Consider the following 26,351-nt stretch of genomic DNA (forward strand, 5'->3'; position numbering starts at 1 on the left):
TCTTTTGGGAGGAATTAGGGACCTCGAATACCCCAAGGCGTAGCCATTATCATCATTTCCTTATCCTTGATTCTCTTTATTTTTCTATATTACTATTCCTTTAATAAGGTTCATTACACCATCCCCACGAACACAGAAGCCATCGTCTTCACTCCTCACCATCGTCTTCGTCTTCTCCCAAGCAATCCCCATCCCATTGTCTTTGAGAGCTGAACTGGTTGAACAGGGGCAGAACTGGGCAGTTGAAGCACATCAATACCGTCAGAGATGAGGATTTGTTCGGTTTCATAAGGGATGTAGAGATCTTCCGGATCGTCAAAAGTGAAATCAAAATCTCCATTCTCATTCAACCCCAACTCCATCCCCAGATCCGACATGCATGTCTCGGAGCTCATGACATTGTTGTTTTACTTGGAGGTGAACATAGAATCAAGAGGTGGAATTGGAAGGGAGTCGAATGCAGACGAGAAACTCTGAAAGTCAGTCAGCCATTATTAGGATTTTTGGAACGAAGAGGGTTTCAGAGATCCGTGTCCTTTCTTTAGGGTCTTTTCTTCTCCTCCTCTTATGGTGATTTTTTTCTATTTTTATTAAATTTTAGTCATGTTGTAAGCGAGTGACCTTTTGTTTATTTATTAACTTTATTCACAACTTGCGGTTGCCTTATTCTGGCGGAATATTCTCGTGCCCGGTAAATTGACCACTGTACTTTGTTAGCCTCCATCGTTTTGTTTCTCAATTGCATTAATGGACTTCATTTTATATAACAACAAAGATCAACTAATCCTTCCAAGACAAAAAAAAAAATAAAGATAAACTAAGACTGTTTAGATGTTAAGAGTATCTCAAATTATTTATAAATAATAATAAACTGATATGAATAATAGTAAAATAATCTGACAACAGATCTCAAACATACCCTAATACAAATGCTAAGAAGTAAGAAATTTTCTTCTTGTACAAATGGTGAGCCTCCTTCTAAACATGGATTGCCAATGACTGGTGAAAAATACCGTCAAATATTACATGTGCAAAGCCCCGACTCAATTAAAAAAAGTAAATAAATTTGTGTTGAAAACTTCAAATTTCTCTAATGGACCAATCAACCATATATAGTTTAAGCTAGGCTCACTTTCATTTGACGCACGTGATTAATTTGATTATATGGTGCATTTAATGACATAGTTTAATAGATGATTGACACATTAGACTGTAAAATAAAACTGAATAATTTGAATAACTTTCGTGAGCGTTTTAATAATGAAACATGATCATGAGACTTAAATTATGTTTCTTTTCTAACAATCTTAAGATGATCTATTAATTAGTTATGAAGTTAAAAGATCAGTAGTACGTACGTACACTAGCTCGATCTTTTTGAAACATCAAGCAGAGGGTTCTCAAACTTCCGTGTTTCCTTCCCTCTTCTTCTTCTTCTCGGAGGTTCTCAACTTCTCACCCTCCCTCCTAAATCAATTTATAAGGGTTTGTCACACGACATTAGCAAGCAGAGGGTTCCAATGTATGAGAGCATCCTCGTATGCTTGGCTAAATTCATCTTTAAAATTTAGTCAATATTATACTTATTTGCTTTTGTTTATTCTATTTAAATTCAATCTTTATATTAGATTATCAATTTACTCTCTATATAATAATAAAATATTATTAATTTAATAATTTTGTATTTTATTTATTTTTATCACATTTTGTAGCTCAACCAATTAAATGTTAATAACAGTTATATTCTAATTAAAATATTATTAAAAAATCATATTTTCAAAAGTCATTTAAAGCTAATAACAAAAAATATTTGATTAAACTCATTTAAAATTCTATCTAAGTTTCTTAATTACAAACCAAATAGTATTTTTGCTTAGAGTGAGAAACTAATATTTTAATATTTGCTTGGAGTAAAAATTAGTATTTTAATATTTGGTGAATCAATTGTAGTTCTCCATCTTTAACCAACCACCGTAGCAAAAATCTAAATTATTTTAGATTTGTCCAATTTAATGTTGTATGTTTTTTATATCAATTATGCTCTCCATCTTTAGCCAACCTTTTTGTTTGGCCAAGCCAATGAGGATGCTCTGATGGATACTTTGGCTTCGCTAGATCCAGTGATGTCTGTGTTCTTCTTCTGCAATGTCACTCTATCCTCCTTTCTCTTTTGTGCAAAACAATGCCGTTCAATCTGAGATGGTAAAGGAGTGTGTGTGAAAGAAACAGAATTGTGGGCCTAATGGGCTGAATTTGCCCTCATGGGAAAGAGAATTAACATTTGAGTTTAATGGGCCGATCTCATGGGCTTACTTCGGCGCAATAATGGATTGTATAGTGAGATGTTGGGCTAAATTATAATTAAAGTGTAAAAATGTTTGAAGAATAAAATGAGATGAGAAATCTATGAATAGTAGTAATGAAATAATTTGTAAATAGTAATAAAATTATTTGAGTTATAGTATTTTATGCGATTTTGAAAAATGAGATAAAAAAAAAAGTTTAATAAAATATTGCTATAATATAATTTTTGTTTTTGAATTTAAAAAGTTAAATTATTTTTTGTGTTTTGCTTAGAAGTTTGAAAAAATTATAATGATTAAGTAATAATTAAATAAAAATGTTAAAAATTTGAAATTGAAAAATATTTATTTTTGGGTAATGCTTGGGAAGAAAATAAGATGATATAAGATGAAATGAGATAAGATGAAATCATTTCATTTTTCAAACAACCGTCTAATCGGAAACTCAAATAAGTTGATTTCACGCAGTACTATTGAAAAAGTAATGATAGATACAGTCATGAGTTGTGCAAGAACCGCAGTTTTTAATATAATTTAAATCTCATAATATTTTTAATTAACTAAAATCATTTAGATAAAATGATTTTCTACCATTATAATATTTTTGGAGTTTCCAAAATAGAAGAGGCTTACTTTAATAATAAAAAAAATATGAGAGCAATATAAAAATAAAAGACTATATATTTTTTTAGCGCTCCATGGGTCATTGAGTATTGTGGTTGAATTCTACATAATTCATATATTTTGCTAAGAAAACTATTGTTAAAATATCCAAAATCTTTTAATTTTCATATTACTCATATTACTGTAACGTTTTGTTATCATTATAATGCTTGTTAAAATTTATTTTCTTATTCCTGTACATTAAATTATTAATCAATTAATTTCCTTTAAAAAAACAAATGGGCAAACCGTGCTTTGCACGTTATATAACTGCTAGTGTATATATATATATATATATATATAAACTTTCTAGATAGTGGATCAATAATATTACTGGATTAGGTCAGCAACGGTCCCGATAAATGTGAAAACAAATGCAAGTGAAAGGGCAAAATTCATAGGTCAGTTATGTTGACATGATTATATATGTCCAACGAAGTGGAAGAATATTATATGCACATGCAAGTCCAAACTGTCTGCAGACTACGAAAATCTTTGACAGGACGGTTTCAGTTGCAAAAATATAGAGGATAACAGGTTGCTATCTTTTTACTACTTTTATTATTATTATTATTATTATTATTTTAATTTAATAATTTTTTAAGAAGTAATTATTAGTAAAATTATATATTTTTTTATTTTTTCTTAATAATTTAAAATGTTAAAAAAATACTTAGAATAAAATAATAAAAAAATAAAAATTTCATATATACTATAGACTAGAATAATAAATAATGATAGAAAGATAGTAAATCTATCAATGATTAGCTCCAAAAATCAAAAATATATGCTGTACGTACATCCAAGTCCACGCAAAATTGGTTACCTATAATCCACACAAAACTGCTGGCCAGTGATCAATAATCCAAGTCTGCATTTGGATTTTGAAATGAGTTGAGTTGAGTTGAGTTGAGTTAAATTTAAATAATAATATATCGTTAGAATATTATTTTTTAATATTATTATTATTTTAAAATTTAAAAAAGTTGAATTATTTCTTATATTTTGTGTTAGAATTTAAAAATATTGTAACGATGAATTGAGATGAGTTTGGTAACTAAACATACCTGTCTCAAATCTTAATCAATAGAATCCTTTAAATAAACAATCTGAAAGAAGTTTTAGTTTTAGTAAGACTCTGCTGCCGGTCGCGAAGACTTCTCCTGACGAAATGCTGACATTTTGTAATAACTCTTCATGTGGTAACTGATTTCAGTAGGGGTGTAAATTTAAACCGAGAAACCGGAAAACCCGACAGGACCGAACCGAACCGGATCGGTTGGTCCGGTTTTGAACCGGTCCGGTCCGGAACCTATTCCTATATTATGAAAACCGGCCGGAACCGGTCCGGTTTCGGTTCCATAGTTTCCAGAACCGGATCGGTTGAAAAAAATACATATATAAAAATTAATTTTATATATTATACAAAATATTTATATATATAAGTTTTATATATAATATATAATTACATATTAAATTTTTATATATAATATATAATTATATATCATATATGAAATAATTTCATATTATAATTTATAAATTATAACATAAAATGTTAATTTTAAATATGAACATTTGTAATTTTTTTGATCATATGTTATTAATATAATTATATATAAGATAATTTTATTATAATTTATAAAATAAAAGTTTAATCTTAAAGATGAAAATTTAATTGATCATATGCTTTAAACGTAATATATATATATATATATATTAAATTATTAATAACATTTTATTATAAGAAGTAATAATTTATTATGTATTTTTTACATTTTAAAAAAACTGAAAAACCGGACCGGACCGGAAACCGGTAAAACCGGATGTACCGGTTTAGGAGGGTAGCCGGAGCGTAATCGGTTTTGAAAAATGAAAAACCGGTACATACCGGTTCGGTTCTAGATTTTGTCCAAAACCAAACCGGACCGAACCGATTACACCCCTAGATTTCAGTTCAACATCTTCTCTGGTTAAGTGCAGATTCTTTTAGACTAGATTTTCACACTTATGACGTATCTAAATTAACAACCTCTAGTACATCCTAGATAAATTTAATATTGTTATAGATAAAGTCAATAAATAATTTAAATTCATCCAAAATTACCAATTTAAATATACAAACTTATCAACTTAGTCATCTAGTTTTAGTCAAATTTTTACATCTATAATATTTCCATTTGACTGATTGGTGGTAAAACCAATTTGATGAATGTCTTGCATCTATGATAAGATTTCTATATTGACTCGAGTTTTGGAGTTTCACGAGGAGCCGGAGATGTAGCTAGATATGGTGGTATTGGTGTTGCATAAAATGGTATTGCCACTACACATGAAGACCAAGAAACTCATACCGACACCTGTGAGAAAAAAAGGAAACGAGAGTACGTAAAAGTAAATAATAATTTCGTTTCAAATACAAATAATATGGGATCCTGTGAAGAGGAAGCGTGTCCTAGTTGAGAGAGCTAAGGGTTTTATGAAACAAATAAAAAAGGAGAAGAATAAAAGAAGTACATAGAACAGTGGAAGACATGATTTTGGATGTAAAAGTTAAAAGCAGTACTGTAAAAGTGCTAGAAAGAAGGCATCTGGATCCTCGAACACAAAGCAAGCAAAACGACTAAAAAGAGCCTCAAATAAAGAGAATTTTCCCTCTGAACAACCAGCGATATTTTAAGAAAAATCACACATTTTTTCACATCCAACAGACATAATCACGCAATTTCAAATTTAGTAATATCAATGTTAGTCATAGCTAGCAAAACAGATCCGCTTCAATACATACCAACGTTTCCTCCCAAAATACAATTCTATCGTAAAGCTCAAGGGTGAATAGTGGGATTTTACAATGAATGATATTGATAGATTAATTTACAACTTTTATGCAACTATTGTCCGGCTAGAACCGTTTAAATGTGGCTTCGTTTGATGCGACATCGATATAATTAATATGGCTCGGTTTAAAAAATTAAAATTAAAAAAAAAACTATTATGCAACTATTTTATAACTCTGCATAAAGTGAAAGGTAATTTTATAAAGGTAGTGATAAGATTACTATCTTATTGCTACCTATTTATTACTTATATGTATTTAAAATTTTTTATTTTTATATTATTTTCTTTTAAGTATTTTTTTAACATTCTTAATTATTAAGAAAAAATTAAAAATATATATAATTTTACTAATAGTCTCTTCTTTGACTATTAAGTAAAATAAAAAATTAAAAAAATAAATATAAAAAAATAATAAATAAGTAATAAAATGGTAGTAACCTAATTATTTTCCATTTTATAATACTACAATTTATTTTTAAGGCATCTGCCAGCCTTTATAGTGGTATTCAGTATTTACAATGCATAAACAGTACATATTATTGGATTTTTTCTTAAACTTAAATTATAAATTTACAACTTATTCACAATTTTAACATCGTTATTAAATAAAATCATATTTTTAAAAATATATTTGAACTTTAAAATTTGATTTAATCTATTTAAATTAAAAATAATAACATTTTATTAAAAATAAGTATTTTTTTAATCTTTCGTGTACTATTCTCGTGCATACGATACATGTGTGATGTCACCCATCCGGAAGCATCTATATCTCGCTACAGTTCTTCTAGGTACAAGCGGGTTGGTGCGCCAACCCGCGTACCAATTCTTATTTTAATATATTTGTCAGATATTATTTTTATTAAAAAAAAGAAGAAAAAAGACGAAAGAATAAAACATTGTAAATGAGAAAGAAACATTAGACGACTAGAAACCAACTCTTATGCAAGCGCGACAGTCTTCTTTGGGCGTCCTCAGTCTTCTTCGTCGACTATTCTACGCGCGATGGTGCCCTATTTCATTGGATGCTTTGTTGAAGAAAAAAATGAAAAAGTTGGATGCTTTGTTGTTTGCACCCCACTCTATATCAGAAAAGAAGAAAAGAAAAGCAACCTTGATTTGGGTATGGATCTCCAGCTTCCATACAGGTGTTCGTTGCTCCATGTAATGGAAAGTTCTCTTGCAGATAGCATATAGGATTTTTTGCCAGATGGTTTCTCCAACTTGAAGCTCTGTTTATTATTTGGAACATAAACAAAAGGGAAAATTTAGAGATGTATGCATAATTTTAGTTTTTTCATCCATACATCTTCTCTAACAGCATTGAAGCTTTATATTGTATATTGAATATGTAACACTTCCCTTTTGCAAACATCAAAATTCTTTGGAACAAAGAGTATCTGAACTAAGATATGCATGGTGAAGAGGTATGCAGAGAATTTGTGCATGAGATCATGCGAATGAGAAAAATGAGGGGTTTTGGAGATCATTTCAAACCTACCTTCTTGCCAGCATCTATGAGAACCAGATTGCAGAGAAGAAGAAAAAGCTCCTTCTTTTTAGTAAACGTCAGAGGAGTGACCAACTTGGAGACAACATCCTTGTAATCATCCGGGAAGAGAGAACGAGAATTGACGACCTGAAAAGGCACGCGAAGAAAAAAGAATGGAGCTTTTAGGTGGAAGAGAGAAGAGAATGGAGGAGTCTAGATACAAAGAAGACACGCGGATAAGAGAAGTAGAAAGAGAATGCAAAACAAGCGTTTTAGAAATTTTCATCTAAGTTAGATCCCGCCCAAAACTCATTCACATAAGGTAATATCAAAACGAGTCGTTTCATTAAATCATTCTATGTCAGCGATTGGTGTAATTCGGTGCGTAAATTTGACTGAAAGAAGAGTTTTTCATCTAGTATAGATGAGGGGACAAATTCTTCAAAAAAATAAAAATAAAATAAAAGAAAAAAGAAAAGAAAAAAAGATGGTGTTAAGAATATTTATAAATAGTAGTAAAAACATAGTAAAAAAGTAATAATAAAATAATAAATAATAAGTAAAAAATAATAAAAAATAATAAAATAAATAATAAATAATAATAAAATAAAAAATAATAATAAAAATATTTAAAATACTCTTAATACTCAAACGTAACCTAACCTTCATTTTAAGCTACGTCCACTTGAAACTTCGTGAGACCAATTGACATTCGCTCTATTTCTCTCTAAAAATTAATCAAACTCTCTATTCATTTCTCTTTTCTCTAAAATAAATAATGAGACTTACTGACACCCTTTATTTCTCTTTATTTTCTCTTTATTTACCTGACACACACTCTCTCTCTTTAATTTGTGGAACGATTGACCCATTGACTCTCTCTCTAAACCGTCGGAAGAAAAAAATTTTTATAAATATATTTAAATTTATCTTAAACATATTTTAAATTCATTTTAAATGAATTTTATCAAACTCATTTAATAATCTTAACTCACTATTATTTATAAAAAATTCAACTCATCTCAATTAATCTCAACGTCATAAAAAATTTATTATCTTATTTTATTTAATTATTATAATTTTTTAATTTTTAATATAAAATAAAATAAATAATTTAATTTTTTTAATCTTAAAACAAAAATAATATTAAAAAATATATTATAGTAATACTTTATTCAAATTTTTAATTTTAATCTGAACTCATTCCATCTTATCTTATCTACGAAAACAAACTATTCGATCTTTCAACCTTAGCCCGCGGGAGTTGAGGTCCCAAATATTTTGAAATAGAAATACTACTACCATCAGTATTAAGTTTCACCCAACCCTGAGGAGGTCGGATCCACCTCACCACACGAACCTGCTTAGGTCTAGGTAATAAGACTGGGATTTCCAGACTGTAAAATAGAAACATCCTTGGTAGAAATATCCCAAAGCTTCCAAGCGATAATAGATGGCAGAAGGCCAAAAATAATCTACACCTGGGAAGACTTACTCGCACGGTTGAACTAAAAATTTGCTTGTTCGTACCATGTTTGAAAAACACCCATCTGCACTCCAAGCTGTATTCGGCCAACCACCAAATACGTCTAGCAAAATCCTCGGTACATAGCACACGATTCAGATCCTCTGTACTTCCCATAGTACAACAATTACATTTAGAAACTATAGGGATGCTAATCCTTTTAATCCTTTTATCAACGCTCAAACAATTATTAACAATCTTCCACATCATAATGAAACTTTTCCTAGGAATGTTAATATGCCAAATCTATTGAGCCCAAGGTAAAGAAGGTGCCCTAATCCTAATACAATCCGGAGCACTTTTAGTATTAGAATTCCCCCTATTATCTTTCAACCAAATTAAAACATCTTGCCTCTCCTTCCTCTTAGCCAAGAACTGATACAGATCAAAAGCTTTCTGATGAGCCACAAGGCTTTCTAATAGCGGAATATCCCACCCATTTTCAATACGACATTCTTTTATTTTTAGCAAAGGTTTCTCAAGCATTGAGAAATGGCCATTAATTTAGAGGGCCTCCCTCCTCCCAATTATTATACCAAAAAGAAATATTACCTTCTTTCACAATCCATTTAGAAACGTTAAGAACATCCGGGATACTACGGACAATATACTTTAAAAAATGGGTCCACTTATTAGGCACCAAAAGGGATAAGTAACTACCTCTAACATACTTACCTTTAAAAAAATCCGCCCATAAATTTTGACCCTGCATGAGATGCCAAGCAGATTTCATATGTAAAGCTCTCTGAATGTCCCCAAAATCCCAAATACCCAAACTACCTTCTTTAGTAGGACTACAAATATACTTCCAAGAGATCCTCTTCCTCTTATCCATACCATCAGATTCACCCCAAAAGAAATAGCTAAGAAGCTTAGTCAAGGCCAAGTGCACAACATTAGAAACATGTAACACAACAAGAAGATAAATGGCCATACTAGATAAAACATGACGTAAAAGAATAGTGCGCCCACCTGCCGAAAGCATTTTTATTTGCAATTTTCTTATTAACTTTCGCAAGCAACTCACCAAAATGACTAGCCTTAAGTCTACCCACCACGATAGGCACACCCAAATACTTAAAAGGAAAAGACCTTCAGAAAAATCTGTACTACGAAGAAAGGAAAGCTTCCTGGAGAAAAGAATTTTATTAGAAAAATAAATAGTACTTTTATCTTTATTAAGAACTTGACCTATCCAATCTTTATAATGCTTCAAAACCTTCATCAAACTTCGCATAGACTTCTTACCATCATTAGCAAAAATAACAATATTATCAGCATACAGAAAATGGGAAATAAGAGGGGTACCTCTACCTTGAGTAAACTGACCAGTTTTATCAATATGAAAGTATTGTTTGTGAAGGTGAGAGAGAACCTCTTGCATAATGATGAGCAAGGAGAAAGATGGTCACCTTGCCTTAAACCACACTCACCTTTAAAAACCCCCCAAAGAGGTACCATTCATCATAATTGAATACTGGGATGAGGAAATACATGACTTAATCAGATCACAAACATGAGAAGAAAAACCAAAATTAGCTAAGACATGTAACAAAAAATTTCAATCCACTCTATCATAAGCCTTAAACATATCAAGTTTCACCAAAATATTTCCTCCATTAGATATTTTATAAATAGAGTGGACCATTTCCTATGTTAAACTAATATTCTCAAATATACTACGACCCAGAATAAACGCTCCTTGCTCTTGAGAAATTATCTTGGAGAGAAAATTTGCCATGCAACCCACTATAATCTTAATACGAATCTTATAAATCACCGAACAAAGGCTAATAGGCCTAAATTAATCAAAATCAGAAGACTTAGCCACCTTAGAGATTAGGACAATAAAAGAAGAAGTGTAAAATTTGGGAAGTGAGTGATTTTGAAAAAAATCAACAATGGCTTCCGAATGTCCTCTTTAACAATATCCCAACAAACTCTTAAAGAAACTAGAACCAAAACCATCTGGGTCAGGACTGCTAACAATGAGAATACTAAGAAGAACGTCCTTAACCTCTTTAATAGAAGGAGCTCTACAAATAGCTAAGTTCTCCTCATAGAAGATAACCAGAAGAATCAAATCACTTAAATTAGGCACTTCATGATAACTTCTATGACCTATGATTTTCAAAATACTCGACAAATACCTAATGAATGTCTAAAGGAGTATTTAAAACAGTGCCATCATCCAAGCATATGTCCTTAACCCTCTGATGAAAATTGGAGTTCAGGTAAGTATGATATTTAATCCCCATCTTTATAAACCAACTTTTCTTGGCCATATGAGAAAGACGAGTGTCCTCTCAACCCATCCAGGTTAATAACTCCAACTTAGATGCTAGGAGATCACTGTCATCCTCTTCATTAAAACAAACTTGGAGACGATTTTTCAAATTATCAATACGTTGCTCTAACTCTTTAATAATGATATTAGTCCTATAAAAAACACACTTATTCCACTCCTTAAGCACCCTTTTCAATTTAAAAGATAAATTACTAAGCCCAATACCAAGCCCATATTGCTTCCATACCCCCAACACAAGACAAATAAAGTCTATATGATCAGTCCACATAGACTGGAATTGAAAGGGACTAGGCCCATACCTGAACGAATCCTCACCCATTGGGATCATCAATGGGGAATGATCAGAGGTAGTATGAGCCAACACCTAGGAAAAAAAATATTAGAAAAATAATTTAAAAAGTTAGAATCAATAAAACATCTATCTAACCTTACCCAGGTGCGAGCCAGTCCGCCTTTATCATTGCACCAAGTAATCTTCAGTCCTTTGTAACACATTTCCATCAAACTACAGATTTGAATGCACATGTTGAAATCTTCCATAGCAGCAAAAGGGCGGGTATGACCACCTTTACGTTCTGAATCATCTTTAATAATATTGAAGTCTCCATAAATAACCCATGGAAGGTTGCCACTACCAGTAGCGTCCAGATCCTCCCAAAGAACTTTGCTCTCAATTTGATTACACTTAGCATATACAATTGTAAGAAGAAAGACGTGTCTGTCTCTTCAACTCTCACAGTCACTTGTTGATTAGAACCTGCCAACCATTGAACTGAAACAGTCGAATTCCACAACAGCCAAATTTTTCTACCTTGTACTTCATTAGTGATAAATAACTCACAATTGAACCGACCCAAATAATTAGAAATTTTCTCCTCTAGCGAAAAAGGCAAAGGCAAAGCTATATAATATTAGGCCTATAATTTTTTATGATTTTCCTTAACCGCACCTAAGAAGTACCAACTCGCCTAATATTCCAAAAAATAAAGGGACTTATCATAGATTAAGTTTGGAAGGGCGAATTACTACCTTAGTAGAGCTCATTTTCTAAAACTTACCCACTATATTGCTTGTACCCTCCGAGTCAGTACAATAATCATTTTGCATGTCTTTTTTTAATCCATCTCTTTCAAATTCAAGTTTTGATTGGGAAGTATCAGACATTTCCATTTCATCAACATTCTCAACAGCCATGGTTTGATCCTCTAATATAATCAAACTGAACCCATTTGCAGCACTGTTCGTACCGGCGAGCTGTTGCTCACATTGGGTGTCATGCCCAATCAATTCCTCCCATTGATCCACATGCATAATGGCATGGGACTCATGCTGGCCCACAAAATGCTTCTCCTGTTGGCCCACTAACTGCTCCTCACTCTGGCCTACAGAATTCTCGTCCGGATGGCCTACAAACTAAACTTCACTCTGGCCTGCAAAATATTCCTCCCATTGGCCCACAAAATGCTCCTCACGCTCTATCTCAGGATGATCATCTTGGACAAATAGAACAACTGCTTGCAACTCACACTAGCCCAATGCACTTTCAGACCCACTGTCTGCAGACCCAGACGTGAGATTAACTCTTACACCATGCAATTCTTGAGCATTCGTAGACCCTTGCACCTTCTCTTGTTGATTTCTAGAGACATGAGTAACAAGCAGACCCGAACCAATTTCATCATTTTTGTAGTATGAATAACCCCATCTGCATTAGAAAAAAAGGTGAATTATCAAAAACATCCTGCACTACAATATCAGTAGTGATCAACTTGGTGCCCTCGAATTCTGGCAGTGCATTTTGCATCAATTGTGATCCCTCAACTCCAGTTTTTTCTCCTTTCTTAACCCAAACGTAGCCCCCTTTAGTTTTGTTTTTTTTTTAACACTGCCATCATGACAAGTTAGAGCATTATTTCCCTGACATTTGCAAAAGGAACAATATGTAGGTAGTGTTTCAAAGATAACCTTTGGCCTCCTACTTCCTTGCATCCCTAGTTTTCCTATCCAAAAATATGAAACATGATCTTTAGAAGAATCAATCTCAAGACATATTCGTGCCCCATCTGTTCTGGTTGCACAAGTTGTCGAATTATCATGCTAAATGTACTTCCTTATCAGCACATAAGAAACTTAAGCATAGACGAATGAAAGAAATTGGGTGGAAGTCCAAGAAGAAATACCCAAACCGACACATAAGGGGGTTCGAGATTTTCATCAAATTCTATCGTCCAAGCAAATGGTCTATATAGAACCCCATTCATGTCACAAGACTCCCTAGATAAGGCTTTGTTGATGTCAAACTCGGCTGACATTCAAATGAAGACGTTTCTCGATCGCTGCATGGAAGAAACCATAGGCATACTGGACAGACCCCATCGACTATGGATGAAGGCTCGCACGATGTCTAAGGATGGTCTCTGCCAGAGGAACTTAAGCAACATGGAGAAACAAAAAGGTTGGGTAGTTTTATTGCTGAAAACGTAAAACATAATTCACCATCTATGATTTTTGGTGGATGGAAAGGCACCTTTATCTCTGACAACGGATGCTGCACGACAAATATAAGATCAGCGAACAACCGAGGCTAAACTACCGAAGGCGGCAAGGCATCAATGGCTACCATGCAGATCACGTAAAACCCTAGCAAGCGCAAAAACAAAATCGCAACCCTAGCAAAGTGTTTTCCAGCTCTTATGTTTGAAATTTTTGGAAGAATCGATGCATTATTAGCAGAGTATAATAGAAGATCCTTGAAATCATTATAAAGCGCAATTACTTTTTATTCCTAAGCAATTTGAGATTCCACTAATCATCTTCTATGCTCATCTAGGGTATTATGACTTCTTCATTTAAATCCCTAATGTTCTTATTAGGCTATTACATTGTATGTGGCACAACTTAAGTACTACATTTCTGGTTGGATTGGCTTTGATGCCATATATGTAACAATCTTAGGAAAATGCAAACTATCAGCTTTAAGCTCATGTATTTCAAAAGGATTAATCCATAGGTATATTATTAGAACCCGTTGAGATCATTATAAATGGCATTTTGTTTTTCCAAGAATGGTTAGATCTCATTCACCATGTTTTATGCCCATCTATACCATGCTCATCTATCCCAAGAAACGAGGTGACCCCTCCCTTTAGTAAAATCATCCCAATTGTATGCTACTTCTTGCTATAAAGAACCACAATGAAACCCTAGCTCTGCAACCAGGACTACTGTCCCTCCATGAAGCTAAGACCCACAATAGATGAAAAATACTTCCATACAGCTTGATCCAATTCACTTAAGCTCAATACATGATCTAGATCTCTAGCTGAATACCAATGCAATTTTCACTATCATTATTCAATGTTGAAAAGCCAAGTTGTTTTAGCTTGTTAAGGAGCTTAAAGTGACAATTAAGTTCTTTGGGGAGGCTCTCCAAATTAAATGGGCTTTTCTTGTGTACTTACCTAAAAAAGAAAATTATCATTGATTTGTCGAGTAAGTTTCTTGTCTTGGTTTTTTGCAGGATAGAGAAGTCATAGGAAGTGTCGGAATTTCTTCCGCACCACCTGATAATGTTTGCCTGCTAAATGTAAATTTGGAAGATGAGAATGACAATGATACGGCCAGTGATTCAGAACTCAATCAAGCAAACATTGCCAGTATGGTAAAGGAGATGAACTTGGTTTCCTTACAGAAGTTTGGAGGCATCCAAGGAGTAGCAAAGGTTCTACATACAGATTTGAACAAAGGAATTGATGAACGAAACCTACGCATCTATACAGCCAACTCACTCTCCCCAACAGATCAGGCTAGTCCTGGGCGCGGTTTCATAAAAATTCTTATAGGAAATCTCAATGATGTCTGCATTATCATTCAACTCACCATGGGGGCAGCATTGGCTATTATCTTTGGTGCTATTTTTCGCCAAGAGGGTGCTTGGGAGATCGGGATCATCATCATTGTTTCCGTTATTTTTCTACTTGTGCTTCCTCCTTCTCTAGATGAATTCTTATCTGAAAAGATCACAATGATTTCAGGACAGGAAATACCATTGGGCATTCAACGAGCAAAAGTTTATGTCATCAGAGGGCAGGGACTGAGACAGGAAGTACACATCGGGGATATCTTCGTGGGTGACATAGTATGCCTCGAGGAGGGGTATCGAGTCCCTGCAGATGGCATGTTGGTGTCTGGTGAATTCCTAAAACTAGATGATGGTTCTACCATAGATGATCAGAAGCCATTTCTCTTCTATGGTGCAAAGGTTATTGATGGAGAAGGTCGCATGCTAGTTACATCTGTGGGCAAGAACACGAGATTGGGTCATTTGATGAGCCAGGTAACCCATTTCCCTGACAAGATCCCCGGTGCTGTGGCTATTTACAAGGTGAATACTATATCCCAAATAATGGGGTTGGTATTCACTTTTCTCATCGCAACAGTACTTTTCATCCGTTTTAAGCTTGGAGATGAAGATGTCCAGTCTAACATACCAGTGCTTAAGGCGAAAACAACTATGTTAAACAAAGTAATCAACAAGATTTCCATGAATGCCAATGGAATAATAAAGATCTTTGCTACGTCACTAGTTGGAATAAAGGGAGGAATGCCATTGGTAATCAGATGCGCCATTGTTTGGAGGATGAAGAAGATATTATCTGATAAGGCCTATATTAAGAGACCTTTGGCATGTCTTACCATGGGTTCAGTCTCTACTATCTGCATTAACACCATTGGTCTAGATCATGTTGCAGTTGACGAGGACATGAATGGAATAAGAAAAGCTATAGAATGTTTAAAAAATGTTGGTATAAACGTCATATTGGTTTCAGAAGATATTGTGTCGGTTTCAGCTGACATAGCTAAGAATTTTAGCATGCTTCTTGGCTCGAATGGATTGGTGCTTGAAGGTAAAGAGTTTCGAAATTACAGTGATGAAGAGAGGATGAGTAAAGTCGATCGCATCAAAGTCATGGGATGCTGCTCACCTTCTGACAAGCTCCTTCTGGTGCAGTGTTTAAAGGAAAAGGGCCACGTAGTGGCAATGGTTGGGGGTAGAACAAATGACGTTCCAGCATTGGCAGAAGCAGATGTGGGGATTGTGATGAAGGCCAATAGCAGTGAAATGGCCAGTGGAAGTGCTGACATTATCATCAGAGATTCCAATTTCGGTTTAATGGTCGCAGACGTTGTAAAGCTGGGAAGGAGTATATATAAAGGCACTCGGAAGTATGTCCCATTTTTGCTCACCATGAGTGTTGTAGGGCGGCCGTTGATGACTACCATCACAGCCTGTTCTTTGGAATATTTTCCAATTTCAATAATTGAACAACTATTGGCGAACTTTTTTGTGAGTTTTCTAAGTGCCCTTGCATTGCTAACTGAGCCACCAACAGAGGAACTGATGAAAAAGTGCCTAAGGGTACATACAACAACATTTTTCAACAAGGCAATGTGGAGAAATCTTGTCTTGCAAGTTATTTACCAGACTACCATCTTAGTTATGTTCCAATTCAAAGGCCAAGCCATCCTGAACATCAGCCAGAAGGTTAGTAATACTATTATCTTCAACAGCTTTGTAATTTGCCAAGTATTTAACCTATTCAATGCAAGGGAGATGGAGAAGAAAAACGTGTTCAGGGGTGTTCTTCATAACGGATGGTTTTGGGTGGCTGTGACTGGTATTCTGGCAGTCCAGGTGATTATTTTGGGGATTGAAACTCGCTCCGTTAGCAACCCAATATGGAATTTGGTGCCGTGGGTCGTCCCTTGTTTAATTGGAATGGGGATGTTGGCTATTGATTGGGCTTCAAAATTTATATTGGGCTTCATCATGGATTGATCGACTAAACGCATTGGTTCTATGTTTGGAAGCTGAGATCATTCTAAATGATGATTGTTCTTCTATAAATTTCTCTCTAATTTCTAGTTGCTTGTTAAAAAGTATACCATGGAAGGGTTGGGTGAGATTTATAGGTCTATTCCAGATATTGTACTATTTTTATTCCTTTTTAGTCTATGAGGTTTGTGTATTTATAATATAATGTTCATATTCTTTATGAGTTTTACTTTCTAGTATGGCCGGAAATAATTCTTTGGTCACAAATATATGTTTACATTTTCATCGCAACAAATTACCATTTGTGAGTATAATTAAATTTTGGCATATCCGACCAAAGCTCTTAATATTTTGAGTTACTTTCTTCAGCGACAAACAAATTGCAGGACCAATTTTACTTTTTCCGACTCAGTTAACTATAGTTGGCACAATTTTACTATGAAATTTTAGACTTTTTGCGACAACAAAAATGGCCGGAAATAAGAGTATTTCCGACTTACATTTTGCTCGCGGATTTAATTATTATATGTTGCCACAGATTTCCAGGGAGTTATCTACGGCTTGGTGCGGTGGGAAAAACTCAATTCCGGCAAGAATAGTGACTAATTGTGACAAAATCACTAGAAAAAGCATAATTTGTTTTAGTGACTCCAAACACTTAGCATAGATATTTCACAATTCAATCGAAATACCGAATTCATTAAAAAATTTATCAAACATAAAAGGAAATCAAAATCAAGTGGCATATTATGATTAATCCTAATCAAACTCGAAATATCTGTATAAGGTAATTCTGTGTAATTGTGCCCAAGTAATTGATTGCGTAAATTGTGAATAATGAAAGAAAAATGTGTCCGAATCATACAAAAATATTCTTCACTACGATATTATTATTGAATTTATGATCATAAAGCTTGGGTTTTAGTTTCCTTCCAACCGTTATGCATTTATTTCCTATTAAGCAAAACTTGGAACGTTGTTAATCCTTACATTTCAGCGAGAATTTTTTTTTTTTTTTTTTAGTTTTGTATTTAAGGAATGGAGTTATCATATAAATCTTACAAATTAAATCCTGACACATAAATAATATAGCTGGATAATATATTCTCACATCGGCTCGTGAATAAAATGAGTCATATGTATATATACACTTACCTGAAGGAATGCAAACTCAGATGACGAAGGTGGAAGACAAGGAGTTTGAGTTGGGAAAATCTGAATTTAATGCAGCAAGTCTTAGAAAGGAATTCTATAAAGGTATCGTAGTTAAAAGGATAAAATATAAAGCGCCCTAAAAAAATTCTAAGGAAAGATTCAAGGCATGACTATATCTAAATATCCAAATACAATTTGGGTAGTCTCGATATTTTGGTTTCTAGCTCTTATTATGGTTGAATATCAGCCTAGAGAGAGCCGGACGAAATCTAGACAGATATCTACTCGAATTTGAGAGTGTGGATGTGGATTCAGATATCCCCGGATACCCAAATCCACATCTGAATTAAGTCAAGTAATTTATTATATTTTGCTTCATTTTGGGGCAAAATATATATTCTTACCAAAAGGTAAGAAAAAATGGATATGAAGGTCAAAATGGAATATAAGAGTATTACCAAGTTTGAGAGGATATGGCATGACATGAAAATTGAATAAAAATATTTTAAAATGAAAATATTATTCGAATATAATTTTTATTTTAAAATTTGAAAATATTAAACTGTTTTTTATATTTTAATTAGAAGTTTAAAAAAATTGTAAAGATTAGATGGAATGATAGGAGATACTTAGTGAAAATAAACTTCAGCCTAAACATTATACCTACTGCCGGCACTTGCTCTGCAGCACCTTTGACCTTTGGTGTTTCGCAGCACACACGAAGGCGTCTAAAGATATTAATTTAACTCCCTCCCAATGTACCGCAGAAAAAATATTTGATATAATGATTCAATAACAAGGGAAGGTTTACGAATTCCGATGTAGAACAAAGAACTACAAAACAAAGTAGAGTACCAATTACAGCCCAATACTGAACCGGAGAAGCACATAATTCATAAATATGGCATTCAACTAAAATATCTAATGTATTGGATCCAACGAGAAATAGGAAGCCATTATTGAGGAAAGACGAGAAAACGTTAGCTCGAAAGAGGCGAAAGTAGTGATGAGTCTGAAGACTCATGACCTTCGGACTGCCAAAGTGGGCAGCGTCATCTGGAATGCCGGAACCGTGGATGGTAGATTTCTTCATTCTCCCGGAAGAGGCATAGGGTTGACTTGTGGGAGAATATATAAAAAGTCTTTCCACTGGGTTTTTTGATTCGCGTTTTCTACCGAGGGCGTATATGTATATATATAGGTTGCAAATTGCCAAGAATAATGCTAGAGCTATGGGGGCTCCCGCTGGGCTCTTTTTTAGTTTTTTTTTTTTTTTTTTTTTTTTTTTTTTTTTTTTATGTTTTCAAACAATTTAAAATTTTTTAAAAAAATATAAAAAAAATATTTTTTATTTTATTTTATGATTAAGAAAGTATTTTTTTAATGATTTTTTTTTTTTTACTTTCTAATTAAAAAGGTATTTTTTAATAATGTGCTAAATTTATTTTATTTTTAAAAAATATTTAAAAATGTTAAAAAAATCTATATAAAAAAACACATAAAAAACCATATGCTAAAAGCCGGTAGGACCCCAGCATTGTCCAATTGCCGAATATGTTGTTCTCCTATTGTTTGGTGGTCCCAGGAAACTATTAATTAAGCTCTTTTGTGTTCCGTGAGTTAAGGATTTTTTTGAAAAAGTTTCTGTAAAATTTCTTTTCATTTTATCTTATTTTTTTTAAATATTATTTAAATTTAAATGCTTTCAAATTAATCATTATAATTTTATTAAATTTTTAAATAAAAAATAATTTAACTTTTTCAAATCTTTAAATAAAAATAATATTTTAATTTTATAATATTTTTTATTCAACTTGTTCTATCTCATTTATTAAAATTTCATAAATTCAAAAGATCTTTTTACTATTTACAAACTATCTATTATTATTCACAAAATTTTTATCTCATCTTAATCGAATGTAATGGACAGTTGGTGTCTGGACTCTGACTTCTGGAGATGAGAAAAAAAAATCAAACTCAACCAAACGCATCGTTTTCCTTATGCCCTAAACCTTCATTTCGTGGGTTCCATCTTCATCCTTAGAGCATTAGCATTGGATTCATCATTTTCATATTCAAAATTTGATGAAAAGTACATGTTTTTCATAAATCAAAAACATCTCTATCCATAACCTCACATTGAATTAGCTATTGGATTCATCAAAATAATAATATAATATTATTTTGTTAATAATAATATTTTTAATTTATTTTTTTCGTATTTTAAAATTACACTAACTATATTTTAATTAATAATTTAATTTGATATTTAAATTATTATTTCCTAACTTAAATATATTGTAGCTCAAAATTAAGAAAAAATTATTTAAATAAATAAAATAATGGTTATAGAGTGTGAATAGTGAGTCTTCAAATTTAAAGATGAAGATGAATGTACTGTAGCTAAAAGCTTGATATTTGAGCATATGGTGAATCCAATATCATGATTTTAAAGTTAAAATCATCAAATTTTAAAAATTGGACTCATTTGATGAGTCCAATACTAGTACTTGTGAGTTTCATTTCAAAAACTTTACGGAGGTTGAATCGTATCAGAGATATTTACACTACAATTGTTCATTCTAGTTTTCTTAAGTCTTCTTTTAGTTATTTTTTGTTTACTCTCTGTTTCTATTTTCTGTCATTTTTTTTATTAGTTTTACATGTGAGCAAATTATGCTGGAATCTATCTTGAGTTTTGAAAGGAGTAATGGCTGATTTTTCCTCCCTGGATTTTACTCTTATCGATTGAATTTGCAATATCTTTGTTTTTTGTTTTTTGTTTTTTTTTTTTTTTTTTTTCATTTCCTTGGTCTGTAGCACTAATTTATTTGTTAAAGTTGAGCTTTAATTGGAGCAGCTTTAATCGAGCCCCCCAAAGAGCACGCATGGAGATCTCTGAAGTTTGATTTTGGACCCGATTAAATGAGTTGCCGCCGGCATGGAGATCTCTGAAGTCTGGAAGGAGTCCCAATGCGCAGCGAGTCCCAAAGCGTGGGGAGAAGCCATGGAAGATGTTGGAGTATGTATGGATGAGACGACTGGTGGTTTGTGCTGGTGATTTCGTCCTCATTTTCCTTGATGCAGAGAGTGAAGACTCATGCTAGAGCTCATGGGTAGGGAAAATGGAAGGCTTGGCATCGGGTTAGGCTTGGACTACGTAAGTGGTCTTCTTCTATCGCGGGAGGGAGTATCGCTGGAGGGGAAATATGCCATGAACCGTTTTGACATTTCACCACAATTTAAGGAATAAATGATTGAAAGCTCCCCATTCGTCCGCATGCAGCCCCCCGTGAGACTATACTTAGCAATGCTCATAAAAAAATTGGTCAGGTGAAAATAATAATAATAATAAAATTACTGTAAACGTGAGTTGGTGCGCAAAAGAGAGAAATTATTTCGATTTGTTTGATATTAAAAATTTATCTCATCTCATTATTATAATTTTTTTTAAATTTTTCTATAAAATATAATAAATAATTAAATTTTTTTAAATCTTAAAGCAATAATAATTATAAAAAATAATATTTTAATAATATTTTATTTAATTTTTAACTTTTATCTCAATTCATCTCATATCATCTTATCTCAACTCACTATCTAAACCGATAAGATAACAATAATTGTTTGGCTATTGGTGAATTTCTTAGTAGAATATCTTGCAAACACGTGGCCGATACATAGCTACAGTTTCCCACTACTCACGGTAACAGATGAATGCCTGATTGAGTGCAACTATTGTACCATCTAAAGTTTACCATTCGTATGGTTATTTTGACGTGGTGCCATCATGTGATCTTATTACAAAATATTTTAAATAAAAAAGCGTTCAGAAAAACAAAAGAGAAGTCCTGTGGGACGGTCGAGCTGTTGTAGACAGAAGAACAACCCTCCATTGAGACAGCGACATGTAGGAAAAAAAAGTAATAGACTAGGTAGACCACAATACACAGAATCACCACACGCAAAATAGGCAAAAATCGTTATTTGGGCAACGCTGTCTGGGTTTCTTTGCATCGGCACCAAGCCCGCCGCCCAAGATCGGATGCGGAAAATTCTGGTCAAGCTATATCAGATGGGCAGGTCCGATCCTCAAAACCCTTACACTGGCGTTGACCCTCCGCTTCTCTCAACGAAAACCCACAAATAACATACCACAAACCACGGCAATGCCCCTTCCCACTTACGAACCCAAACCTCACACAGAAAGAAATCTCTTCCTAGTTTGTTTTCAGAGATGAGATGAGATAAAATGAGATGAGTTGAGATTAAAGTTAATAAGTTGAATAAAATATTGTTAGAATATATGTTTTAATATTATTTTTATTTTGAAATTTGAAAAAGTTGAATTGTGAATTTTATTTTGTGTGAAAATTTGATAAAGTTGTAATGATGAGATGAAATGTTTCCAAAGTTTTCAAAGTTTTAGATTTTAGTCTTGAAAACAAACCAACATGCGAGACCTTCACGGCCATGGAGTGAATTGACTAGTTTGAAAAAGAAATAAAAAAACCTCGTGAGTCACAAAGAAATATTGCAAACCATAACCTACTCTCGCACAACCACCATTTGACCAAAACTACAAGAGCGTGCTTCCAAATGGCAAGCCACTGGCTCATATTTGTCAGACTCTAATGCAATATATATGGTCTGGTGATTGGTGAGGATGGAATTCTTTTGGTAAGAAAGAAATGCATCATGTGTTTCTGCCAAAAAGAAAAAGAAAAAAAAAATATTCTAAGGAAAGAAGGAAGAAGGTGAAATTCTGTGGCCAGACAAGGATCTAATAATACTTAACATCAATGATCCATGCATGAAGAAAAAAACTAGAAGATTGAAATATATGATCAGCCACTTATGAACCAAAACAAAAATGTTTCTGATCAGCTTGCAAAATTGAGTATGATTTTTTGCTTTGAAATCCTTTTGTGCTATGTTTCCAAAATGAATTAGTTTGGTGAGCATTTAATAATTTAAGAAGAGAGGAAAAACTTGAAGGTTCATAGCAATGCCCCCTCGCCAACATGGCCATGCCCAAAAAACCCCCATGCTCTTTACGAAAGCCAAACTCGTTATCCTCTATGGGTATGGGTATGGATATCGATGAGCATTGCTTGGATTTTTTTTTTCCTGCAACATTTTATGACAAATCAAAGAAAACATGGCGGGAATGAAAGTTGTGGGCGACGGAAATGGAAGACAAAGGAGTGAAGGAGGGACTGTATGGGTCTCTGATCAGGTGTTGCAAGTATATACTAAATACTATAAACGGCATATGTGGCACACAACTATTGGAGAGCTACTTAATGAGGAGGAGTAGCCAGACCGCTCCCTAGGTTTTCTCAATACAAAAAGAGAAAGCCTAAAACCGTACGTTCTCTTTACCATTTTCGTGTTTATGTTTTTTTTTTAATGGTGCTTTGTTTTGATCTTCTGTCATTGAATTAGAAGGGATGATAAATGTGATTTTGTATTACATTTTAGTTGGAAGGAATGTGAGATGTTTAAAGTAGATGACATAGAGGCTTTGGCTATTTTAAGGGGTCTTCATATATTTAGGTTTTTCAAGTTCGATTTTGGAAGGAGATAAGATGATACTAAAGTTAAAGGTTGAATAAAATATATTTTTTAATATTATTTTTGTTTTAAAATTTGAAAAAGTTGAGTTGTTTATTTTATTTTGTGTGCAAATTTAAAAGAATTATAATAATTAAATTAGATGAATTGAAAAGAGTTGTGAAAATAAATAAGACCTAATGTTTATTATTGGAGCTTTTGGTTCTAAGGAACCTAATCTTTGAAGGGAAGAAGATTTGATTGCAGAAATTCAAAGTCTCATTCACCGATTTGAGGATGGCTTTATGTTAGTAGGCAAGGAAATGAAGCAGCTCAAGTAGTGGCATGAATATCAAGATTTTATACAATCTAGAGTTTTACTAGATTCTAATTTGTAATTGTATTGACTTTGTTATTAGCTTTTATTATGAATGAAATTTGTTTTGTTCTAAAAACAAAAAAACCCGTAAGCGTGAAGCTTCGTGTAGTTAAGTAGGACTGTTCATTCCAGTCCCATTTTTTCCCTCCCCAATCCGAAACCCATGAAACCGGATTCCGATTCTGACTTTCAGGCCGAAACATATTCAGACCGAGACTTGGTACTCAGTTTGTTTTTTCCCGTTTTGATGTTTGAATGCTTTTTGCTTTGTTTAAATTATTTTCAGGATTTTTTTTTTTTTTAAATTTCGTGATGTTTAGAGTTGCGTGTGACACTGGTCATTCCTTTAGACTTTTATGATAAATAATTGTTTTAAATTCGAATGAATGAATGAATTTCTCCTATATTTGGGGTCCACACCGTACCTACCTCTTGTTTCCGTCAAAGATTTTGCATGTGCATGAGTGCGAACAAAGTCAGTGGTGTCAATCACCCGGAGCCTTCACAATCATCCTCGTCAGATGGACCCTCGGACCTGTCCCACTCCCACATGATCGTGTTGGTTGTGGCACGACTTCGCAAAATCAAGATCAGACCAAACTGATTAAATTTATGTCAAGATCAGACAAAACCGCGTTAACTTCGAGGCGTTCACGCGGTTCTAGATGGTCAATAAAGACGTAATGGAAGCCTAGGGCCTCGTTTAGATGATCATTTTTAGGGTAGGTTTGAGAGATGAGATGAAATATAAAATTTTTATCTTATTTCATCTCATTATTATATTTTTTTTTAATTTTTATATAAAATATAATAAACAATTTAATTTTTTCAAATTTTAATTTAATAATAATATTAAAATATAATATTTTAAATTTTCAAATAAAATATAAAATTTTATCTCATTCTCAAACATATCCTTAGACTTAGCCTTCAAACACACTTAGAGCAAGTTTGGGGATGGGATGAGACACAAAATTCTCATCTCATCTCATCTCATTATTACATCTTTTTCAAATTATCATACAAAATATAATAAACAATTCAACTTTTTCAAATCTCAATTCATATTTTTCAAATCTCAATACAATAATAATATTAAAATATAATATTTTAAACTCTCAAACAAAACACAAAATTCTCATCTCAGTCCTCAAACCTGCCCTTTGCCTACATTTTAAGCTACGTCCACTTGAAACTTCGTGAGACCAATTGACATTCGCTCTATTTCTCTCTAAAAAGTAATCAAACTCTCTATTCATTTCTCTTTCCTCTCGAAAAATAATGGAACTTACTGTCACTCTTTATTTCTCTTTATTTTCTCTTTATTTACCTGACACACACTCTCTCTCTTTAATTTATGAGACCATTGACCCATTGACTCATTGACACCGAAGAAAAAATATTTTATAAATATATTTAAATTTATCTTAATATTTAAATATATTTTAAATTCATTTTCAGTGAACTTCATCAAACTCATTCAATAATCTCAACTCACTATCATTTATAAAAATTCAACTCATCTCAACTAATTTCAACGTCATAAAAAACTTCTCATCTTATTTTATTTAATTATTATAATTTTTTTAATTTTTGATATAAAATAAAATAAATAATTTAATTTATTTAATCTCAAAACAAAAATAATATTAAAAAATATATTCTATCAATACTTTATTCAAATTTTTAATTTTAATCTAAACTTATTTCATCTTATCTTAAATACGAAGACAAACTATCCGATCTTCTAACCTTAGCCCGCGGGAGTTGGAGGTCCCAAATATTTTGAAGTTGGTTTTGACGTAAAAAAATCATCCCGGGTGAAGAAGAGTCGGTAAAACCCCAACGAGAGCAGACATAATACTGCCCAACAAACACTTCGGTAAACTTCAAACCACAATCCGGCATCCTAAACACTTGGGGAGCACAGTTTCATAATTCAACAATAAGATAGAAATCATGTAACTTACAGCGTCCAAATTATTTATAAATAAAAATAAAAAATAATTTTCTAGTCATTTCACACCACGCACACAAAAGGGTGATGAAATGACAATATATGGTACGATGACAACTACCACTACTGATTACAAATTGGTATTAGGAGCCCAATCATTGCATTTGAAAGCACTGCGCGCTAAAAAGCAACCTATAACATATTGAGATTTATTACTTATTATTCATTTTCATACCTAATTTTTATAACTTTTTAATATGATATAAGAATATTTTTTATATAATATAAAATTATTTTTTATAATGTATCGATATTTTTTATAAGATATAGAGTTATTTTTTA

General features: G+C 32.8%; 1 protein-coding gene across 1 annotated transcript; it reads left to right on the top strand.

The window, feature by feature from the left end:
- The first annotated feature begins 13,526 nt into the window (after window positions 1-13,526).
- On the top strand, window positions 13,527-16,965 carry LOC121265654 (putative calcium-transporting ATPase 13, plasma membrane-type). Its single transcript, XM_041169344.1, has 2 exons — window positions 13,527-13,586; window positions 14,647-16,965. Exons 1-2 carry the CDS (start codon window positions 13,527-13,529, stop codon window positions 16,963-16,965), a joined length of 2,379 nt encoding a protein of 792 aa, XP_041025278.1.
- The last annotated feature ends 9,386 nt before the right edge of the window (window positions 16,966-26,351 follow it).

This window comes from Juglans microcarpa x Juglans regia, chromosome 5D (assembly GCF_004785595.1).
Source record: "Juglans microcarpa x Juglans regia isolate MS1-56 chromosome 5D, Jm3101_v1.0, whole genome shotgun sequence".
Classification (NCBI taxonomy): domain Eukaryota; kingdom Viridiplantae; phylum Streptophyta; class Magnoliopsida; order Fagales; family Juglandaceae; genus Juglans; species Juglans microcarpa x Juglans regia.

Coding starts and splice junctions, on each gene's coding strand:
- LOC121265654 (XM_041169344.1), top strand. CDS start 13,527: ATGTCTAAGGATGGTCTCTGCCAGAGGAACTTAAGCAACATGGAGAAA. Junction 13,587..14,646: donor TGGAGAAACAAAAAGGTTGG/GTAGTTTTATTG, acceptor GGTTTTTTGCAG/GATAGAGAAGTCATAGGAAG.